This window comes from Hyla sarda, chromosome 2 (assembly GCF_029499605.1).
Source record: "Hyla sarda isolate aHylSar1 chromosome 2, aHylSar1.hap1, whole genome shotgun sequence".
Lineage (NCBI taxonomy): Eukaryota > Metazoa > Chordata > Amphibia > Anura > Hylidae > Hyla > Hyla sarda.
Window position 1 is genome coordinate 438,707,752 of NC_079190.1, and position 23,867 is coordinate 438,731,618.

Genomic DNA, 23,867 nt, shown 5'->3' on the forward strand with positions numbered 1-23,867 from the left:
TCCATGCTTTTTGGGTCCCTATAAAGTCAAAAAACGACTTAATCCCATGGCTTATTCCCTCCACCTGCCCTCCTCTGTCTGGATCCCGAATTCCTTCCATGTCTCCCTCTTGAAGCCTGTCATCCACAATGATTTTCTCAAAAGGACATCTCACTTTCCTCCATTTCTGGTACCCCTGATGTTTTTGCTGTTAAAGAAATCCTGGATTCCAAGCTGGTCAGAGGAAAACGCTTCTTTCTTGTGGATTGGGAAGGATTCGGTCCAGATGAAAGGTCTTGGGAACCACAGGACAATATCTTGGACCAGGACCTTCTCAAAAAATTTCTGAACCACAAGAGGAGGGGAGACCAAAGGGGGGTACTGTTACACTCTGTGCTCCGGCGGCAAGCTCTGGCCGTGAGTGCAGTGTCCCTGTGTCTCCGTCTAACGGTGGGGCTGGTTGTTGCACCTGACACTACATTATAAAGTCCCTGCACCTCCCACACTTCCCTGCCGGATCTTCAGTTCCCCTAGCCTGAGATTAAGCATTCCATATTTGCCTATTTGCATTACCTGTGTATCCAGACCTTCCCGCTATGTTATTTTACTTCACACCTTTGCCGTCTGCCCTGACCTTCTGCTATGTTTGACAACGCTACTGCCTTATCCTTCAGTATCTTGCCTTCCCAGCTACCTGTGTGCTCAAGCCGTGTCGGGGGTAGCGACCTGGGTGTCACTTGCCACAGCAAGTCCATCCTGCCTTGCGGCGGGCTCTGGTGAAGACCAGCGGCACCTTAGATTATCAGCCACACAGTCTAGAGGATCCACATCCAGCTCTGTAACACTTTTCTTTTTTAATTTTCTTTCTGTCTAACCACAGTGCTCTCTGCTGACACCTCTGTCCATATCAGGAACCTTCCAGAGCAGGATAGAGTCCAGAGTTTGCTATGGGGATTTGCTCCTACTCTGGACAGCTCCTCAAATGGACAGAGGTGTCAGCAGAGAGCACTGTTTTCAGACAGAAAGGAAATTCAAAAAGAAAAGTACTTCCTATGGAGCATACAGCAGCTTATAAGTACTGGAAGGATTAAGATTTTACAAATCTGTTTGACTTTCTGGCACCAGTTGATTAAAAAAAAAAATTCCAGCGGAGTACCCCTTTAAATAGTGATGAGACATGAGAAATATGCTGTTGCAGCGATGTGGAAAGTTCATAAACTAGTGGGAATTGTTTTGAACCTTATAAGTCAAGAAACATACAGTCATGGCCGTAAATGTTGGCACCCCTGAAATTTTACTAGAAAAGGAAGTATTTCTCACAGAAAAGGATTGCAGTAACACAAGTTTTGCTATACACATGTTTATTCCCTTTGTGTGTATTGGAATGAAACAAAAAAAGGGAGGAAAAAAATCAAATTGGACATAATGTCGCACCAAACTCCAAAACTGGGCTGGACAATATTACTGGCCCCCTTTCAAAATTGTGGAAAAATAAGATTGTTTCAAGCATGTGATGCTCCTTTAAACGAACCTGGGGCAAGTAACAGGTGTTTGCAATATAAAATATCACACCTGCATTGTGTGTCTATGTGTGCCACACTAAGCATGGACAACAGAAAGAGAACTGAGAGGAGAAGAGAGCTGTCTGAGGACTTGAGAACCAAAATTGTGAAAAAATATCAACAATCTCAAGGTTACAAGTCCATCTCCAGAGATCTAGATTTCCCTTTGTCAACAGTGTGCAACATTATCAAGAAGTTTGCAATTTATGGCACTGTAGCTAATCTCCCTGGGCATGGACGGAAGAAAAAAATTGATGAAAGGTGTCAACGCAGGATAGTCCGGATGGTGAATAAGCAGCCCCAAACAAGTTCCAAAGATATTCAAGCTGTCCTGCAGGCTCAGGGAGCATCAGTGTCAGCGTGAACTATCCGGCAACATTTAAATGAAATGAAACGCTATGGCAGGAGACCCAGGGGACAGCACTGTTGAGACAGAGATAAAAAAGCAAGACTACATTTTGCCAAAATGAACTTGAGTAAGCCAAAATCCTTCTGGAAAACGTCTTGTGGACAGATGAGACCAAAATAGAGATTTTTGGTAAAGCACATCATTCTACTGTTTACTGAAAATGGAATGAGGCCTACAAAGAACACAGTACCTAGATTAAAATATGGTGGAGGTTCAATGATGTTTTGGGGTTGTTTTGCTTCCTCTGGCACTGGGTGCCTTGAATGTGTGCAAGGCATTATGAAATCTGACGGTTACCAATGGATTCTGGGTCGCACTGTACATCCCAGTGTCAGAAAGCTGGGTTTGCGTCCGAGATCTTGGGTCTTCCAGCATGACAATGACCCCAAACATACGTCAAAAGGAGCAACAAAGCACTGGAGCTTTCTGAAGTGGCCAGCAATGAGTCCAGATCTAAATCCCATTGAACACCTGTGGAGAGATCTCAAAATTGCCGTTGGGAAAAGGTGCCCTTCCAATAAGAGACCTGGGGCAGTTTGCAAAGGAAGAGTGGTCCAACATTCTGGCTGAGAGATGTAAGAAGCTTATTGATGGTTAAAGGAAGCGAATGATTTCAGTTATTTTTTTTACAAAGGGTGTACAACTAAATATTAAGTTATGGGTGCAAACCTTTTTTGTAGTTTGGTGTGACATTATGTACAATTTGCTATTTTTCCCTCCCTTTTTTGGTATAGTTCCAATACACACAAAGCGAATAAACAAGTGTATAGCAAAACATGTGTTGCTGCAATCCTTTTCTGTGAGAAATACTTAATTTTCTTGAAAAATTTCAGGGGTGCAAACATTTACGGCCATGACTGTATATATCATTAGTTGAAGGTGGCAGGATTTAGCAATAGATTAGATGGGAGGAAGAAAGTAGAGATTAAAGATCAACTATGACTCTAGATGTTATGTCTACAGTAGATGGCAATGTAACGTTATAGACTGATTTGGAGAGATCAGGTTTAGGTGAAGATGATGATGATGGCAGAAGCATGTGAGATATGGAGCACATTCGTCATGGTCTTTACCCTTTTTTGGGTGTAAAATTGTCCCTAAAAAAGTCTCAGCAAGTTTTGCTGGGCCTTTTCTTAGTGACTTTTCATATAGAGCATTTTTTGCACACTACTGCATTTGTGGAAATTTTTTTTTTTTAATAGCCATTGATTTATCATTTGGACTTAAAAGCCCATCATTTATGCACAGTATACCACATTTTAGTTACACCAAGTCTATCCACTGAGTAAAAAGTGTGTATACCTCACAATATTTCAAGTCAAATAGATTTCATATAGCTTCTGTGCAGATTAATGCATTTCCTTCCCAAGTGGTCTGATCCTGCAGTCTTGGAACTGCACTTCCTTAGCTGCCTCCTTTACTGTAGGTTAACAAGTAGAGACAGAAGGAACACAATGGTCTCTAGTCTGTAACTCTGGAGTCTTTTATCAAGATTATTTGCAAACTTGCTTTTAAATTTTACATTTTACTCTAAAGTATTCAGCATTGCCCAATATTCCTGCCTTATGGGAGAGGAAAAGCAACAATGACGCTTAAACACAGGTTGGCATATGAATATGATATATGAGGACTGGATATAAGGACAGGATATGAGGACTGAATATGAATTTGGGATATGAGAACAAAATATGAGGATGGGATATAAGGATTAGATAGGATAACAGGATATAAGGTAGGAATATGAGGACTGGATATGAGGTTTGGATAGACGATCAAGATATGAGGACGAGATATGAATACAGGATAGGAGGACGGGATATGAGAATGGGATATGAGGTTTGAATACGAGATCAAGATATGAGGACGGGATATCAAGACGTGAAAGAAGCAAATGCTATGAGGACGGGATATGACAAAGGGATATGAGGACTGGATATTAGGTTTGGATACAATATCAAGATATGAGGACGGCATATTAGGACGGGCTATGAGGATGGGATATATGGACGGGATATGAGAACAGGATATATCAGGGTGGGATCTGAGAACAGGTCCTGAGGACAGGGTATGAGGTCAGGATATGAAAACGAGAGATGAGGATGAAATATGAGGTCGGGATATGAAGAAGAGATATAAGGGCATTCTTGCTTTTCCTCTCCCACAAGGTTTAGGTTGGAAGACTGGGCAGCTCTAGTAGTAACTCTAAAGCTTCATCTCCTAGTCTCAGATATCAGCTGTAGACCCTACAGAATGCCTCATTATTTTACTGTAAAGGTTAAATACTGATACATACAGTAATTATTATACTATATGTTTTATCAATGTAAAACTTTGTTTTTAGGTCATATTCATCCATGATGTGTCCTCAACATATCGTGTACCCATTTTATTAGAGGAACAAGGAATTATCACATATTTTAAACACAGACTGAACCTTCCTGTGGATGATAAACCTACTGTGCAGCTTCTGAAATGGAAGAGAATGGCTGACAGGTATAGTAATCCACATTATTCCTTCCTATATTATTCACCTGTGTTTCTAGCAGTGCAGCCATAACATAGTTTTCACTTGTTTTATACTTCTTGTTTCTTTTTTTTGGTTTAAAATTAGCTTTGCTGCTGAAGATGAATAATAAAGTGCAAACCCCTTAACATGAATTTCCATCCAGTAAAATTAGTATATACTGGCTGCTTATAGCCAACATTAGGACAAGCTTAAAGGAGTACTCTGTCCCTAAGACATCTTATCCTCTATCCAAAGGATAGGGGATAAGATGACTGATCACGGGGGCGCTGCCTCGGGGACCCCTGCTAACTCGCACGCAGAACCCACCTCTGGGAGCTGCATGCAGCGCTGCAGCCTCAAAGTCTGCCGGGTCATGACTACGGACCGGAGTATCGTGACGCCACAACTCCGCCCCCCCCAACTTGTAGATGCGAGGTTACAGGCTTTTGGCTTCTCCTCAGGACTCCTTCAGATCATCACAGACTTCTCTTAACTCCTCTCCACAGTGTACCTCAGCTTACACACCTCTCTTCTAACTACCTAGCTCCTCTTTCTGTACACTATATAAGAAATGGGCTAGGGGGGCATCTCATTGGACATCAGGATCACATGGTTTACTCTGAATTAACTCCCTTAAATTCACAATAACACCGTTACCATTTACATAAACTTGAATCACAGAATAACATAATACAATATATCCTGGAGTATTGGGCCCAGACGAGTGACACTGGAAGTACTTGAGGCAATATTTACCTGACAGAACAACATCTTGTACTGGGTCACCACACATACATATGGCATACATATTACACTCTGGCATAACTTTGGATGAAGATGTAAAGAAAGGTGAATTACTGTACTTATTACCCCTGATACAGTCAGGTCCATAAATATTGGGACATCTACACTATTCTATCATTTTTGGCTCTATACACCACCACAATGGATTTGAAATTAAATGAAGCTTTAACTCCAGACTGTCAGCTTTAATTTTAGGGTATTTACATCCAAATCAGGGGAACGGTGTAGGAATTACAGCAGTTTGCATATGTGCATCCCACTTGCTAAGGGACCAAAAGTAATGAGACAATTGGCTTCTCAGCTGTTCCATGTCCAGTTGTGTGTTATTCCCTCATTATCCCAATTACAATGAGCAGATAAAAGGTCCAGAGTTCTTTTCAAGTGGGCTATTTGCATCTGGAATATGTTGCTGTAAACTCTCAAGATGAGATCCAAAGTCACTATCAGTGAAGCAAGCCAACATTAGGCTGAAAAAACAAAACAAACCCATCAGAGAGAGAGACAAAATATTAGACGTGTCCAAAACAACTGTTTGGAACATTTTTAAAAAGAAGGAATGCACCGGTGAGCTCAGCAACACCAAAAGACTCGCAAGACCAAGGAAAACAACTGTGGAGGATGACTGAAGAATTATTTTCCTGGTGAAGAAAAGCCTTCACAACAGTTGGCCAGATCAAGAACACTCTCCAGGAGGTAGGTGTATGTGTGTCAGAGTCAACAATCAAGAGAAGACTTCACCAAAATGAATACAGAGGGTTCACCACAAGATGGAAACCATTGGTTAGCCTCAAAAACACCAAAGCCAGATTAGAGTTTGCCAAACAACATCTAAAAAAGCCTTCACAGTTCTGGAACAACATCCTATGGACAGATGAGACCAAGATAAACTTGTACCAGAGTGATGGGAAGAGAAGAGTATGGAGAAGGAAAGGAATTGCTCATGATCCTAAGCATACCACCTCTTTAGTGAAGCATGGTGGTGGTAGTGTCATCATGGCATGGGCATGTATGGCTGCCAATGGAACTGCTTCTCTTGTATTTATTGATGATGTGACTGCAGAAAAAAGCAGCAGGATGAATTCTGAAGTGTTTCGGGCAATATTATCTACTCATATTCAGCAAAATGCTTCAGAACTCATTGGACGGCGCTTCACAGGGCAGATGGGCAATGACCCAAAGCAAACTGCAAAAGCAACCAAATAATTTTTTAAGGAAAATAGGTGGAATGTTATGCAATATCAAAGTCAGTGACCTGACCTGGATCCCATTGAGCATGCATTTCACTTGCTGAAGACAAAACTGAAGGGAAAATGCCCCAAGTACAAGCAGGAACTGAAGACAGTTGCAGTAGAGGCCTGGCAGAGCATCACCAGGGATGATACCCAGGGTCTAGTGATGTCTATGCCTTCCAGACTTCAGGCTGTAATTTACTGCAAAGGATTTGCAACCAATTGAAAGTTTGATTTATGATTATTATTCTGTCCCATTACTTTTGGTCCCTTAACAAGTGGGATGCACATATGCAAACTGTTGCAATTCCTACACCGTTCACCTGATTTGGATGTAAATACTCTCGCATTAAAGCTGACATTCTGCAGTTAAAGGGGTATTCCAGGCAAAACCTTTTTTTATATATATCAACTGGCTCCGGAAAGTTAAACAGATTTGTAAATTACTTCTATTAAACAATCTTAATCCTTCCAATAGTTATTAGCTTCTGACATTTTCTGTCTAACTGCTCAATGATGATGTCACGTCCCGGGAGCTGTGCATGATGCGAGAATATCCCCATAGGAACTGCACAGCTCCCGGGACGTGAGTCATCAGAGAGCAGTTAGACAGAAAACAACAACTCAACTTCAGAAGCTAATAAATATTGGAAGGATTAAGATTTTTTAATAGAAGTAATTTACAAATCTGTTTAACTTTCCGGAGCCAGTTGATATATAAAAAAAAGTTTTGGCCTGGAATACACCTTTAAACATCTTGTTTGTTTCATTTCAGATCCATTGTGGTGGTGTATAGAGCCAAAAATGTTAGAATTGTGTAGATGTCCCAATATTTATGGACCTGACTGCATATAAATATACATTGCTGGTCCAATGAATGCCCTGATCATTTTACATTAAAGCATGTTTGCACAGATTGTTTTTGCCATGGTTGGAGTGTCTGTCTAAGCAGAAGCACTTAAAGGGGTTCTCCCGTGGAAAACTTTTTTTTTTTTAAATCAACTGGTGCCAGAAAGTAAAACAGATTTGTAAATCACTTCTATTAAAAAATCTTAATCCTTCCAGTACTTTTTAGGGGCTGTATACTAAAGAGAAATAAAAATGCATTTCCTGTGATGTCCTCACCACAGTGCTCTCTGCTGACCTCTGCTGTCCATTTTAGGAACAGTCCAGAACAAGAGAAAATCCCCATAGCAAACATATGCTGCTCTGGAAGGTTCCTAAAATGGACAGCAGATTTCAGCAGAGAGCACTGTGGTCAGGACATAGTATACAGCCCCTAAAAAGTACTGGAAGGATTAAGATTTTTTAATAGAAGTGATTTACAAATCTGTTTAACTTTCTGGCACCAGTTGATAAAAAAATAAAAAAACAGGTTTCCACGGAAGTACCCCTTTAACCAATATAGATGATACAGCACAATAACATTTTTGCATTTCCTTCAGAGGGAGTTGTAAAACAACAGCAGTGTAAACCTAGCAAATGAAAATTATTCCAAGACATTTTCCAGAAAGTCATAGGTTGTGTCATCATCATAGAGATATATTGCCTCTGCCATTTTGTTATAAATGAAATCAAAGCTGCTGAAATGTTACTTTTCTTCTGTGACAAGAACACTCCAGCAGTGGTTGCGCAGTATTATTTTCATAGTACATATTATTTAATGATATGAATTGGTGTCCCTATGAAGCTGTGTATTCCGCACTGAAAATCTACATCAAACTACAGTGCAGTGCAAGCAAATGGGATTTTTAAAGCCCAATTCAGACATTATGGAAAAGAAATGCACAGATTTTAGGGCTTACTGTTTTTCAAATTTGTATTATGGTAACTCTAACCAAGGGAGCACCCTTTCCAAATGTATAGCCAGTTTACATCAAAGTCTACAGATTTGATTAGATGTGCATTTAATTGCAGGTTTGATTTAGGCCTCTCTGCATCAATACTCCCCTCCTGAACATAACCACAAATGTTTGGTAACTTTTCAACAAATTCTGCACAAATCAATGATACTAGCGAAAATAAGAACATTTATAACACTGTATATCGTATTAGAAAAAAAATGTCTCTTTTCCCGTTATCAGGCGCTCCCCCATGAACTCATCATTCCTGATAAAAGTCTGATTAAAGCGATAAGAAGGACTTTTAACTAACTGACAAATCAGGTTGCATGCTGCCCAAACGAGTCTAAGGGGAGCATCATGAAAATGAGGAGTTCGAGACTTACACAGAAGCAGCTAAGAGGTCTAGTAGTTGTTATGTCTAACCCCTGTGCTGGATTCACTACTTTTACTGCTCATTGCTGCTGCTTCTGTGCTATTAAGATATTGCAGAGTAGGATCCTGTTTTGTGTCCTTGTTTGATACATGATAGCTTTCTTGATGGCATATTTTTATGATGACACTCAGTTGCAATGATGGCATTAAATGGGTATTCTGCTTAGTAACTTTTATGTTTAATTGTGCTCAAGCAGGTCATAAATGAAGCTATGTTTACCTTTCTGCTCCCCTGCTGCTTCCGCTGTTCTGATGGAGCCCGGCCCCGCTGGTTTGGCATTATAGAGAAAAATCCTCCCCAAAAAGTTATCCCTTAGCCGCAGGATAGGGGATACGTTTTAGTTTGCAGGGGAGGGGGCATGTCTGCCACCACTAGGAGAGCCGGGGCCCCATACAGGTGATCGCAGGGGGTCCCAGCGGTCAGACTCCCCCCCCCCATCTAAAACTTATGCCCTATGCTGTGGGTAAGTGATACGTTTTTGGGCATGATACTTCTCCTTTAATAATTACCAGGCAATTACACAAGCGGACCCTGTAAGTGCTGCATAAAGGTACTGGGGTTCTATCATAATAGTGCGATAATGATGAGTATAGCTTTATTTTTTTTTATTTTTACCACCTGCCTGAGTACAGTTACTTCCTGTAATACATTTTTAGGGTAGGGTCACACATTGTTCATGCTGTGGGAAATCTGCTATGAGCAGACACACAGGGCTACTCAGCTCACTGTGACTGTGACACGCTGGTCCAAACCTGCACACATAAGGCTGCGACAGGGTAGCCCTGTGTATCTGCTCAAAGCAGAATATGCAACATATTTCCTGCTGCGCTACATGTGACCCTAGTCCTTGTTAGATCACATTGTGTACCCTTGCTGGGACCCAGAGCAATCAGCTGTAATCTACAGAAAACATGGCAGTAAGTGTTTAGTTTCCCTACAGTGCCACCTCAGGAGCTAGTAAGCATTACATAGTGCCCATTCAAATCAATGGATTATCTGTGTATTATAAATTGTAATGGGTCCTCCAAAGGGAAAAATGCCCTTTTTGACTGCTTTCCACCCTGACCAAGAGATGGGGATGTTGAACAGAGGATTCCCTTTGTTAAATCAGAATTCAATGTGGCCTTTCTCAGCTAGAGAACCCATTTACGTTGTTGGGGGCATTCAATACATACTACATCTTCTTAGAAGCTTAGAAGAAAGTGTCTGTGAGGTAGCCGGGCAGAGATGGGCATTTGAGAATTCTAGCAGGTGTCTTAATAAGAACACTAGCGAAAAAAAAACAGTCTTATGTATTAGAACTCTCTTGGATTAATCATTGCTAAACAGATTTCAATTAAATGGGTTTTCTCATGCCGAAAACTGTCTGAGCAGTGCTGTTCTCCACACTTCTTCCCGCACTGCATTTAAATTTTCTGTTTTAACTGTTAATGCGCTGTGCCATCACTGGTAAAAAGCTGACATATGACTTTTCATTGCAAAATCTGTAAAGTTATCTCAATTCACAAGCGGATAATCCCAGCTTCTCTACTGCTATGGGAAGGCATTGGACAATTTAAAGTAATGCTCAGGGCCACTTTCTCAGTTAACAGATTCTTTATTCTTATGGTAAATTGATTTTTATTACTTTGTTCCTCTTATCAATTCACATGACAACAAGGACAAAAATGGAGTCCAAAGGCAAATTAGGGGAATTATATTATTATGCCCTACCGAAGGGATGTCCTGTCATTCAATGATAAATGATGACTTTCTAGGATGCCTTTGAAGTTCAATTATTTTCTGTACAGAGCTCATTCATTTTATTAATGCGATAACAATCAAATTTCGGCCTGGTTCACACATGGAAGTTTGCTGCAGATCACTCCTACAGATTTGATTGGACAAAATCTACAGCTGATTACAGTACATAATAAGTGAATGCCTTTTCAGAAATGTTTCCAAAGTAGCAACATGCTGATTCTGTTGTGGAAATGCCATGAACTTTCAGGGTAGGGTCACACGTAACAGATCCACAGCAAATACACTGTGGATTTCATTATCCATAGCACAATCTGCATAAAAATTTTCCTGTGGATTTGCGATGGGTAACTTGGCCTTAAAGGGGTACTTCACTGCCTTAGCATTGGGAACATTTTGTTTCGAAAGCTGGGTGCGGGCGGCGGGGGGTTGTGATGTCACGGCCATGCCCCTTGTGACGTCACACCATGCCCCCTCCGATAGACTTGCACTGAGGGGGCCACCACGCCCCCTCCTATAGAATTGCATTTAGGGGGCAGGGCAAGATGTCACGAGGGGTGTGGCCATGACGGCATGACCCCACCGCCCTCACCCAGCATTGTAAACAAACGCCTGATGCTGCACAGATGCGCAACCCCCCGCGATCAGACATCTTATCCCCTATCCTTTGGATTAAAAAATAATCTGGTCAAGTATAGATCTCTGCTGAAAAACTTTACACAACCTATGGACAGGAGTGGCATAGTTTCTGAAAGGATGCAGCCTTGTTTCTCTAATCGTGGATGACCTCTTTAATTCTATTATTGGATTTTTTAAGTCATTTTGGAATTTGCAATTAAAAAATGGGTTAATCTTACAGGGTGGACGTGTTCCGTTTCACTTACACTATTGTGGCTTCTCTCCATATGGAAATGTAAATATCCTGGTCTCTCTATGACAAGCCTGTGTAAAACTTGTACTCTATAGTGAGAAAGGAGCCGCAATGTGGACAATCAGCTCTTCAGCTACCGGCTAAAGCTACAGCACATTGAGGTAGATTTATCAAAACCTGTGCAGAGTGCAAAGTTGACCAGTTGCTCATAGCAACCAGATTATGTCTTTCATTTTTGAAAAGGCCTCTGAGAAATGAAAGAAGCGATCTGATTGGTTGCTATGGGGAACAGGTCAACTTTTCCTTTGCACAGGTTTTGATAAATCTCCTCCATTGACCATATGTCATTGATGCTGAATTTTATTAACCCCTTAACGACGCAGGACGTATATTTACGTCCTGCGCCGGCTCCCACGATATGAAGCGGGATCGCGCCGCGATCCCGCATCATATCGCGTGGATCCCGGCGCTAATCAACGGCCGGGACCCGCGGCTAATACCACACATCGCAGATCGCGGCGATGTGCGGTATTAACCCTTTAGAAGCGGCGGTCAAAGCTGATCCAGGCAGGAGCAGTCAAGCGTCGATAATGCTGATCACAGGCGTGTTAATACACGCCTGTGATCAGGATGAAAGATCAGTGTGTGCAGTGTTATAGGTCCCAATGGGACCTATAACACTGCAAAAAAAAAGTAAAAAAAAAGTGTTAATAAAGGTCATTTAACCCCTTCCCTAATAAAAGTTTGAATCACCCCCCTTTTCCCATAAGAAAAATAAAACAGTGTAAAAAAAAATAAAAATAAACATATGTGGTATCGCCGCGTGCGTAAATGTCCGAACTATAAAAATATATAATTAATTAAGCCGTACGGTCAATGGCGTACGCGCAAAAAAATTCCAAAGTCCAAAAAAGCGTATTTTGGTAACTTTTTATAACATTAAAAAATGAATAAAAAGTGATCAAAAAGTCAGATCAAAACAAAAATCATACCAATAAAAACTTCAGATCACGGCGCAAAAAATGAGTCCTCATACCGCCCCGTACGTGGAAAAATAAAAAAGTTATAGGGGTCAGAAGATGACATTTTTAAACGTATAAATTTTCCTGCATGTAGTTATGATTTTTTCCAGAAGTGCGACAAAATCAAACCTATATAAGTAGGGTATCATTTTAACCGTATGGACCTACAGAATAATGATAAGGTGTCATTTTTACCGAAATATGCACTGCGTAGAAACGGAAGCCCCCAAAAGTTACAAAATGGCGTTTTTTTTTCGATTTTGTCGCACAATGATTTTTTTTTCCGTTTCTCCGTGCATTTTTGGGTAAAATGACTAATGTCACTGCAAAGTAGAATTGGCGACGCAAAAAATAAGCCATAATATGGATTTTTATGTGGAAAATTGAAAGGGTTATGATTTTTTAAAGGTAAGGAGGAAAAAACGAAAGTGCAAAAACGGAAAAACCCTGAGTCCTTAAGGGGTTAAAGGGGTTATCCAGTGAAGTTTTTTATTTTTCCATTATTCCCAGACTGCCGCAATTAAAATAATAAGCTTTGACTTACCTTGCGCCGCTCCCCAGGTGGCGCTGGTGCCACTCTCCCCTCCCCAAGTGCTGTCTTCTTGCTGCTTTTGGGGCCCAGAACACTGCCTCTGAGCTAATTGCCGGCCACAGTAAGGTCCTGCCTCAGCCATTGATAAATAAGTAATTTCGACGAATAACCTCTTTGATATAAAATGACTAGTCTTCGTCATAGTTGGATCATTTCTTAAAAGGAATGTTTCACATTGAAAATACAGTCCAATTTTAAGGCATCATGATAAAGAACAGGAGGACTCAGATCGTATTTCAGATTAATATATTTTTGAGGGGGAAAGTTTCAGTAAAACTAGAAGTTCATTAATTAAAACCTATGCTAATTCTGGGCTAAGGAGTCTAGTGGGCGGTTCTTATCTGTGATTTACACTGAGTTTGACCACCCACTGGACTCCTAAGCCCAGAATGAGCAGAGGTTTAAATGGACAAATGACTACTTCTACTGAACTTTTCCCCCAAATCTACTCTATAACATAATGCCTGCATATTGGACTACATGTTTAATGTGACAGGTCCCTTTTAAAGTACATCCTATCCATGTTTAGCAGTGTGTCCATAATAATCTATATACACTTGCATGGACAGATATTCATATACTATTGTTATCTGTGTGCAATTTGTATCCTTCATCTGTATTAGATAAATAGCTGTAGCTCTATCTATGTAGTGTTAGAGAACTCTATATTATTAAAGGTTAGGATCCACAACCTGTTTACCATCATAATCGCCCCAGGACTCTGGGCCTACTAGGAATAGCTGTAAACATATGTGTCAGCTGCTGATGTCTCACCATGAAGGATATTGATTGCTTCAATGCCAGACTGTAATTTTCTCTATTGAAGATTTATATTACGTCCAGCTGTTTCAGATAATATTATAAATGAGACATATGGCTTTGAATGTTAAAGAAGTCACCGAGAGGAATAAAACCTTGGAAACAGTATCCCCTTATAGCAGTGCTGTCTTCATGAGGACGTCCTGAGTAATGCACCTTTTACCTTTCTTATGACACTTGGTTTGCACTAAATTGCAAAAAAATAAAAACAAAATTATATATATATATATATATGCACCGTATATATATACCGTATATATATATATATTCATCATATATATACCGTATATATATATATATATATATATATGTATATATATATATATATATATATTTATTTATTTTTTTGGTGAGGTACAGGCTGCAATATCAGACACAACAACTCATATGGATAAGCTACAGTGTCTATATAAACAAATAACTTTTTCAAGATCGCTGTGTTCTGTCATTTTGTTGATCAGTGGTGCTCCCTGGCAGGAAGGAAGTCCTGTAGGCCAGTGTTTCTCAAGTGCCCCCAATGGGTCATGTTTTCTGGATTTCCTTAGTCTCACAGGTGATATAATTGTGGTTAGGGCATGATAGGAAGGAGAGGCCCTCCCCGGTCGATGAGACCAGACCCCCGTCCCGTGTGAAGGAGGATCGCCAAGGTGTGTCGGGTAGTGAAAGAGGTGGGAAGGGTATGTTGAGATGTCAGGGACCAGGTGCACGGCAGAGTGGAGAGTGCATTGGGGCAGATATCCTGTGCCAAGCGAACCCAAAGTTTCGATGTGTGACTGTGAAACAGATCAAGTACCCGTGCATGAGCACAAGCTAGGTAGTATTTACGGCAATCAGGGAGTCCCATCCCACCCAAGGATTTAGGACGGGACAGAGTAAGTCTATTAAGACGAGGGCGAGCCGAGGCCCATACAAAAGAGCCAAAGCAAGCCTGCAGTTGACTCCAGTAAGAAGAGGGAATGTGAAGGGGTGACTCCAGTAAGAAGAGGGAATGTGAAGGGGAATGGTTTGTAAGAGGTAGAGTAGACAAGGCATCAGGGTCATTTTCAGGATATTAACCCGACCAAACCACGAGAAATCCTTGCGGTTCCAGGAGTCCAATTCCATCCGGAATCGGGTCAGAAGGGGGGAAAGGGGGCAGCCCTGTCTGGTGCCATTATGGATTGAGAATGGCGCAGAGAGGGACCCGTTGATTTTCAAGCGAGCCCTAGGGGCGTGGTACAGCGCCATAATTTTACCTGAGAGGTTTGGACCCAGACCTACGTGTTGCAAGGTTTGTGCCAGGGAGGACTAGGAGATGCGATCAAAGGCCTTTTCGGCGTCAAGTGATAGTATCATCAGAGGTATTTTCTTAGCCTGTGCATAATGAATCAAGTCCAGAGTTTTTATCGTGTTGTCCCTGGCTTCCCTCCCCGGCACAAACCCCACCTGCTCGGGATGAATGAGAGAGGGAAGAATGCTATTAAGGCGATTGGCCAGGAGTTTGGAGTACAGTTTGAGGTCAACATTCAGCAAGGAGATGGGGCGGTAACTACCACAGGAATGAGGGTCCTTATCAGGTTTCGGGAGCACCACTACATGAGCTAAAGTGGAGGCAGAAGGGAGTGGAGTGTTGGAAGAGATGGAGTTAAAGTCCCTAAGAAGGAAGGGGGAGAGGGGGTCAAGAAAGGATTTATAAAATTTAGCGGTAAAGCCATCCGGGCCAGGAGTTTTCCCGCCTGGTGTGCTCTGGACAACCGTGGCTAGTTCCTCCGACGAAAAGGGGGCATCCAGCGCCTCCCGCACATCAGGAAGGAGAGCTGGGAAGGGGGAGGGGGGCCCGTCAAGGAGACCGGCGAAGGCGGGAGATGCTACAGACCAGAGAAGAAAGAGTGAAAAGTCTTCTGTGGTGTGAGCCATTGTCCCCGACTGTGTACGGATGCAAGGGATATGAGTCTGGGCCTGTCTGTTACGCACAGCTCTGGCAAGCATCCGTCCGCTCTTATTGCCATATTCATAGAATTTACTACGCCCATCAGAAGCCACCAGCCCCAGGAGGCCTCCAGGAGGCGCTTCACCTCCAAACGGGCCAATTGCAGGTCCCGTAGGACCAACTGCGAGAGCGAACGTTTGTGAGCCAGTTCCAGTGAAGAGACTCTGAGTAACGCCTGTCTGAGAGAGTGGGCCTTTTCCCGTTTCAACCTAGAACCGTGTCTAATCAGAACCCCCCCTTAGGACGCACTTAAGCGCCTCCCATTGGATGAAAGGCGGTTGTGGGATCCGTGCAAGGGTCAAAAGCAAAATTGGAAACAGTTCTGATGAGAACTGCCGCACACACCTGGTCCAAAAGGAGGGACTCATTTAGCCTCCAAGACCATTCGGACCTAGTCAGGAATGGAATCCAGAGGGAGCAGAAGACTGGGGCATGATCAGACCAAAGGATGTTGCCAATTTTAGTAGCAGACAGCCAGGTAAGGGCACTGTGTTGAACCAGGATGTAGTCCAGGCGACTGTAGGACTCATGCGGGGAGGAAAAGAAACTATAGTCCCTATCGGAGGAATGCTGCAGTCGCCACGGGTCGCATAACTGGAGCTGAGCGAAGGATCGTTTAACCCTTTTAAAGGAGAAGTCCGGCGCGCACTTTTTTCATTTTATCCCGTCCGGGCTGCAAAATAAAAGAAAACACACTTTCTCTTACCTGCCAACGAGCCCCCGGAGCTCCGATACAGGTGTTCGGTACCCGGGCTGTATTCTTCTTAGTTCCTGTTAGCCCGGCACGTCACATGGAGCTTCAGCCTATCACTGGCCGAGGCGGGACATCGCTGCGGCCGGTGATAGGCTGAAGCTCCGTGTGACGTGCCGGGCTAACAGGAAGTAAGAAGAATACAGCCCGGGGACCGAACACCTGTACCGGAGTGTACCGGAGCTCCCGGGGCTCGTTGGCAGGTAAGAGAAAGTGTGTTTTCTTTTATTTTGCAGCCCGGACAGGATAAAATGAAAAAAGTGCGCGCCGGACTACTCCTTTAATGGCCGAGTAAGAAATGACGGATCGCCCCTAGGAATTATTCATGGTGGGATCTAGGGTCACCAGCGGGACCACCAGGTCCACCAGATCAACAAGGAAATCGCACTGTCCCTGATTGGGGGCGTACGCATTCACAAAGGTGAAGGCCTTCCGCCCAACAACAGGGAAAGGACCAGGTACCTAGCTCGGGTATCAAGGACAACATTGGTAACCTGGTGGACCAAGGACTTATGTAGGGCAATAGCCACTCCCTTGGATCTAGATTCTGATTTGTTGGCGCAAAACCAGACAAGATAATGTCTACTGTTAAGGGCCGGGGTATATCCCTCCTTAAAGTGGGTCTTCTGGAAACAGGCAATATGTACCTTGTGTTTATGAAGGTGGTGTAGGATCTGCGTCCGCTTTGCCGGAACATTGAGGCCCTTTAAGTTAAAAGAGGCAATGTTGAGGTCCGCCATGGGAGCAGTAGACAGGGAAGATATGCCACCAAACAGGTCCGCCCCAGCAGGTGCAGGAAGAGACTCTCCACAAACTCTGGATAAAAGAAGAGAAAATCTCTTAGGTGCACTCGAAGAGAGATCTCTTAGGGGCATCCGAAGACAACTGTGGCCATTCAGGTGGGGCCATCGGTGGCAGCTCCAAGTCTCGCAGAAAGCCAGGAAAGTCCTCTGGGGACCGAATCGTGAAGGTCTTCCCATTCCGGCAGACAGATAAGGCAAAATTAAATCTCCAACGGTAAGGAAGGTCATGCTCCCGGAGTACCGCTAGGATCGGTTTGAGGGCAGCTCTCTGAGCCAAAGTGTGGCGAGATAAGTCCGGGAACAGTTGAATTTGAACGTCCTTGTAGAAGACCCGCCTGCGGGAACGGGCTGAGCGGAGAATATCGTCCTTGATGGCATAGAAATGGACCCTGCAAATGACATCTCGAGGATTTTGATCGTCCGGACTAGCAGGTCTAAGGGCCCTATGAGCCCTATCCAATTCAATATGGGCATCCGGAGCCCGCTCCAGCAGGTCGTTGAAGATGGACAATAAGGCAAAGTGCAGTTCGTCCGGACCCACCGCCTCAGGCATGCCGCAGAGGCGAATATTATTTCTTCTGTTACGGTTCTCGACGTCATCTAGGTGTTGCTGTAGAGTGAACAACTGGGCACTGTGTTGTCGCATCGTCTCTTGGAGGGCCCGAACAGAGGAAGAGGAAGAGTCCTGCGCCGCCTCCACCTTCTCCACCCGGTTGGACAGGACAGAAACCTCTTGACGAAGCTGGACAAATTCTTCTTTGCACTCCACCACTAGTTGTTTAGCCAGTGAAGTAAAATCATCTTTTGTAGGAAGAGATGCAACCAGAGATTGTAGGTCCGCTAAGGTGAACGGGTGGTCAGGTGAAGAGGACGTGCAATGAGCAGTCGTGGGGGGTTCATCCAGCACGGCAGGGGCAGGAGACAGAGAGGCACAGGCAGGGGTCATTGCCTTAAAAATAGGAGGGGTACCCCGCAGAGTAAGAGGGGGGTCCCCACATTGCGCAGGAGGGAGTTCAGTAGCATGATCTGGCACCCCAGATTGCAAGGGGCACGGAGGCAGCCCAGGGACCGACACTGGGGAATGCTGGGAACAGCGAGCTAGTGAGTCTTAGGGGGATCCGGATGACCATTGGGGGGATGCAGCAGCCCCCTGACAATTAGAGGGTAGGTGGCCAGGCATGGCATAGAAGGCTACCATAGGAGATGGGCAATGCAGAGAGACTGGTGGCCAGTCCTCAAATGGCAAGTCTAGCCTCGTTCCCCCCCGTCAGGCTGTGTATGGGGGCCCTGTCCTCCCAGGGGCGGCAGAAGCTGTATGGGCTCAGCAGGGGCTGTGGGGGGTTGCACTGTAGTAGTGGGCGGCTGTGTAGAAGGCAGCGGGAGACCAGAGTCACAGTACCTCCAGCCGGAGGCAGCAGAACAGCTCCTGAGCCTACCTGTGATGCCGAGCCGCTCCGTAGCTGCTGTAGATGAAGACCCCGCCAGCGGAGGAGAAGAGGGGACGGAGCCACCATCTTGCTGGGTTCCAGCCGCAGCTCCGATCCCCGAGTGCAGCCGAGGGGAGAGTGAGGCAAGTACCGGAGTCTTCAGGGGACCCTCTGCAGGACCCACAGGCTTCTCAGGAGCAGGTAACCGGGCGTTACAGGTGGTGAGAGTCGGGGACGTTGCGGGCTGAGCGGCAGGTCCGGTCAGAGCAGAGGAGCCGGCGGCCATATTGCCCGGGGGTAGAGAGGAGCTCCGTCGGGGCTGGGAGCGGGTAAAATAAGCTGAAAGGTCCGCTTGAGGAGAGGGGGGACGAGAAAGGGCCCCTTTCTTCACTCTTTTGGAGGTTCTCCCCATGTAAAATCGCCTCAGTGTGAGCTAGTGATGGGTGCCGCCCCGGAGCTCCACAGAAACACGTCCTCACACAGTCATGGCAAGCCACGCCCCCTATTTTTGAGTTTTTCACAAAAATCGCTTCATGTATCTACAAAAATTTACCACTAATATAAAGTACAATATTTCTCGAAAAAACACTCTCTGAATCACTTTGCTAGGTACCACTTAAAGAGACACATGTCAGATTTGAATAAACGGACTGGGTCATGAAGGCCAAAACTGGCTGGGTCATGAAGGGGTTAATGTCAGATAAAAATATAGTAAAATTAAATCAACCCTATGCAAGCCAGCGCCACTTGCAATCCAATGCAAGTCTATGTTTGTGCTCGAACTCTTAAACATCCTGCCACCAAACCAACGTGATGGCAGGCAAAATAAATAGTCCGGTGGATGGTAGATGAGGACAGTATTCGAGGATGAGCGTGTCATTGTTGCTATTCCTCTCCCACAAGGTTTAGGTAGGAAAACTGGGCAATGCCAGGTACTCTGCTAATTAAAGAGTACAATGTAAAATCCAAACAAGCCAATTAAAGGCATAATATTAACCCCTTAAGGACCAAGGGCGTAATGTTACGCCCTTGCACCCTGGTACTTAAGGACCAAGGGCGTACCTGTACGCCTGTGGGAATTTCAGTCCCCGCTGCGTGCCCCCCTGCAAATGCCCAGGGGGGTCATCAGACCCCCCCATGTCGGCGATCGGCGCAAATCGCAAGTGAATTCACACTTGCGATTTGCGCAATTCCGGGTCATTACGGGTCTATGGTGACCCGGAATATAAGGGGGATCGCGGGTGTCTAAGACACCCACAATCCCCCTGAAGAGATAGGAGTGAGGTGGCAGGGGTGCCACCCCTCCTATCCCTGCTATTGGTGGTCTAGACGCGACCGCCAATAGCAGATCGGGGGCGGGGGGATTGACTTTCGTTTTCCCCATTCTGCCCACCCACAATAGGCGGGGCAGAACGGGGAAACGACAGAGGACCGGCGCCAGTGTCCACTTACCGATCTGCGGAGGCTGCGGGCGACAATCGGCGTCGGAGATCGGCGGGTGGCGATGTCGTGCAGCAAGCTCCCTGGATCCAACGGAAGCCGGTAAGTTGCCTAGCAACATCTGGAGGGCTGCAGTCCGAGACCACTATATAGTGGTCTCTATACTGTAGCACTCCAGATGTTGCAAAACTACAACAGCTGGAGGGCTACAGTTTGAGACCACTATATGTTAGTCTCTGAACTATAGCCCTCCAGATCTTGCAAAACTACAACTCTTAGCATGCCCACACCACTGTTTGCTGTCTGGGCATGCTGAGATTTGTAGTTTTGCAGCATCTGGAGGGCCACAGTTTGCAGTGGTCTCTATACTGTAGATCTCCAGATGTTGCAAAACTGCAAATCCCAGCATGCTGGGAGTTGTAGTTGTAATCCCTCCAGCTGTTGCATAACTACATCTCCCAGCATGCCCTTCGGTGATCAGTACATGCTGGGAGTTGTAGTTTTGCAACAGCTGGAGGCACACTGGTTGGAAAATATTGAGTTAGATAACAGAACCTAACTGAAGGTTTTCCAACCAGTGTGCCTCCAGCTGTTGCAAAAGTACAACTCCCAGCATGCACGGTCTGTCAGTACATGCTGGGAGTTGTAGTTTTGAAAGAGTTGGAGGTTTGCCCCCCCCATGTGAACGTACAGGCTACATTCACACGGTCAGGCTTTCAGTAAGTTTTCTGCTTCAAGTATGAGCTGCGGCAAATTTTTCGCTGCAGCGCAAACTCCTAGCAGAGAACTCACTGTAAACCTTCACCAGTGTGAATGTACCCTAAAAGCACTACACTACACTAACACATAATAAAGGGCAAAACACTACCAATACACCCCCTTACACTGCCCCCCCCTAATAAAAATTAAAAACGTATTTTACAGCAGTGTTTCCAAAACGGAGCCTCCAGCTGCTGCAAAACAACAACTCCCAGCATTTCTGGACAGCCACTGACTGTCCAGGCATGCTGGGAGTTTAGCAACAGCTTGAGGCACCCTGTTTGGGAATCACTTGCGTAGAATACCCCTATGTCCACCCCTATGCAATCCCTAATTTAGTCCTCAAATGCGCATGGCGCTCTCTCACTTCGGAGCCCTGTCGTATTTCAAGGAAACAGTTCAGGGCCACATATGCCACACATTATTTTTTTTCACTAAAATGCTGGTGTTACCCTAAATTTGAGGAAAATAGGAAAAAAGCCCCCCAAAATTTGTAACCCCATTTCTTCTGAGTAAGAAAACACCCCAAATGTGGATGTAAAGTGCACGGCGGGCGAACTACAATGCTCAGAACAGAAGGAGCGCCATTGAACTTTTGAAGAGTGAATTTGTTTGGAATGGTAGTCAGGGGCCATGTGCGTTTACAAAGCCCCCATAGTGCCAGAACAATGGACCCCCCAACATGTGACCCCATTTTGGAAACTACACCCCTCACGTAATGTAATAAGGGGTGCAGTGAGCATTTACCCCCCACAGGTGTCTGACAGATTTTTGAAAAAGTGGTCTGTGAAAATAAAAAATGTAATTTTTCATTTGCTCAGCCCACTGTTCCAAAGATCTGTCAAAAGCCAGTGGGGTGTAAATACTCACTGCACCCCTTATTAAATTCTGTGAGGGGTGTAGTTTCCAAAATGGGGTCACATGTGGGGGGTCCACTGTTCTGGCACCACGGTGGGCTTTGTAAACGCACATGGCCCCTGACTACCATTCCAAACAAATTCACTCTTCAAAAGTTCAATGGCGCTCCTCCTCTTCTGAGCATTGTAGTTCGACCGCAGGGCACTTGACGTCCACACATGGGGTATTTCCATACTCAGATGAAATGGGGTTACACATTTTGGGGGGTATTTTCTGCTTTTAACCCTTGCAAAAATGTGAAATTTGGGAGGAAACACACATTTTTTTTATTTTTTACATATGCAAAAGTTGTGAAACCCCTGTGGGGTATTAAGGCTCACTTTATTCCTTGTTACGTTCCTCAAGGGGTCTAGTTTCCAAAATGGTATGCCATGTGATTTTTTTTTGCTGTTCTGGCACCATAGGGACTTCGTAAATGCGACATGCCCCCCGACCAAAATTTGCTCTCAAAAAGCCAAATATGACTCCTTCTCTTCTGAGCATTGTAGTTCACCCGTAGGGCACTTCAGGTCAACTTATGGGGTACCTCCATACTTAGAAGAGATGGGGTTACAAATTTTGGGGGGTATTTTATGCTATTAACCCTTGCAAAAATGTGAAATTTGAGGGGAAACACACATTTTTGTGAACATTTTTTTTTTTTTTTTACATATGCAAAAGTCGTGAAACATCTGTGGGGTATTAAGGCTCACTTAATTCCTTGTTACGTTCCTCAAGGGGTCTAGTTTCCAAAATGTTATGCCATGTGGGTTTTTTTTTTTTGCTGTTCTGGCACCATAGGGGCTTCCTAAATGCAACATGCCCCCCAAAAACCATTTCAGAAAAACGTACTCTCCAAAATCCCCTTGTCGCTCCTTCGCTTCTCAGCCCTCTACTGTGCCCGCAGAACACTTTACATAGACATATGAGGTATGTGCTTACTCGAGAGAAATTGGGCTACAAATACAAGTATAAATTTTCTCCTTTTACCCCTTGTAAAAATTCAAAAATTGGGTCTACAAGAACATGCAAGTGTAAAAAAATGAAGATTGTGAATTCTCTCCTTCACTTTGCTGCTATTCCTGTGAAACACCTAAAGGGTTAAAACGCTAACTGAATATCATTTTGAATACTTTGGGGGGTGCAGTTTTTATAATGGGGTCTTTTATGGGGTATTTCTAATATGAAGACCCTTCAAATCCACTTCAAACCTGAACTGGTCCCTGAAAAATAGTGAGTTTGAAAATTTTGTGAAAAATTGGAAAATTGCTACTGAACTTTGAAGCCCTCTGATGTCTTCCAAAAGTAAAAACTTGTCAATTTTATTATGCAAACATAAAGTAGACATATTGTGTTTGTGAATAAAAAAAATGTATTTGGAATATCCATTTTTCTTACAAGCAGAGAGCTTCAAAGTTAGAAAAATGCAAAATTTTCAATTTTTTCATAAAATTTGGGGATTTTTCACCAAGAAAGGATGCAAGTTACCACAAAAATTTTCGACCATGTTAAAGTAGAATATGTCACGAAAAAACAGTCTTGGAATCAGAATGATAACTAAAAGCATTCCAGAGTTATTAATGTTTAAATTGACAGTGGTCAGATGTTCAAAAAACGCTCTGGTCCTAAGGTGTAAAATGGCCTGATCCTTAAGGGGTTAAATTGCTAATAAATTACTAAGGACTGCACTGCCTCGATCAATAGTACAATTCGCATAAGCACCACAGCCCCTTTAAATAGCTGATTGGTTGGGATGCCAAGAGTCAGACCACCACTAATCTACTATCGATAGCCCCTATATTTATGGAAATAGGCCATTAGTGCAAACTGGATAACCCCTTACATATTTGAAAGTTAAATCACAAACAACCTTTTTTTTAAGCCAAAACGAAGAGTGGATTCCAAAAGGTATAGGAAATATGAAGAAGACTTATACGTCTTCCTGCTGGATCCACTTTAGGCTTTGGCTCAAAAACTGCGGTGACAGTTTTACAATAAAATTACCAATTTT

General features: G+C 43.9%; 1 protein-coding gene across 4 annotated transcripts in view; it reads left to right on the top strand.

Annotated features, from left to right (window-relative positions):
• Positions 1-23,867, top strand: part of CTPS2 (CTP synthase 2) — a 358,316-nt gene that overhangs the window by 143,565 nt on the left and 190,884 nt on the right. For all 4 annotated transcript variants that reach the window (XM_056559224.1, XM_056559228.1, XM_056559225.1 and 1 more), the window contains exon 9: positions 4,292-4,443. In XM_056559224.1, the coding sequence (XP_056415199.1) occupies positions 4,292-4,443 (152 nt within the window). The remainder of the gene's footprint in view (positions 1-4,291; positions 4,444-23,867) is intronic.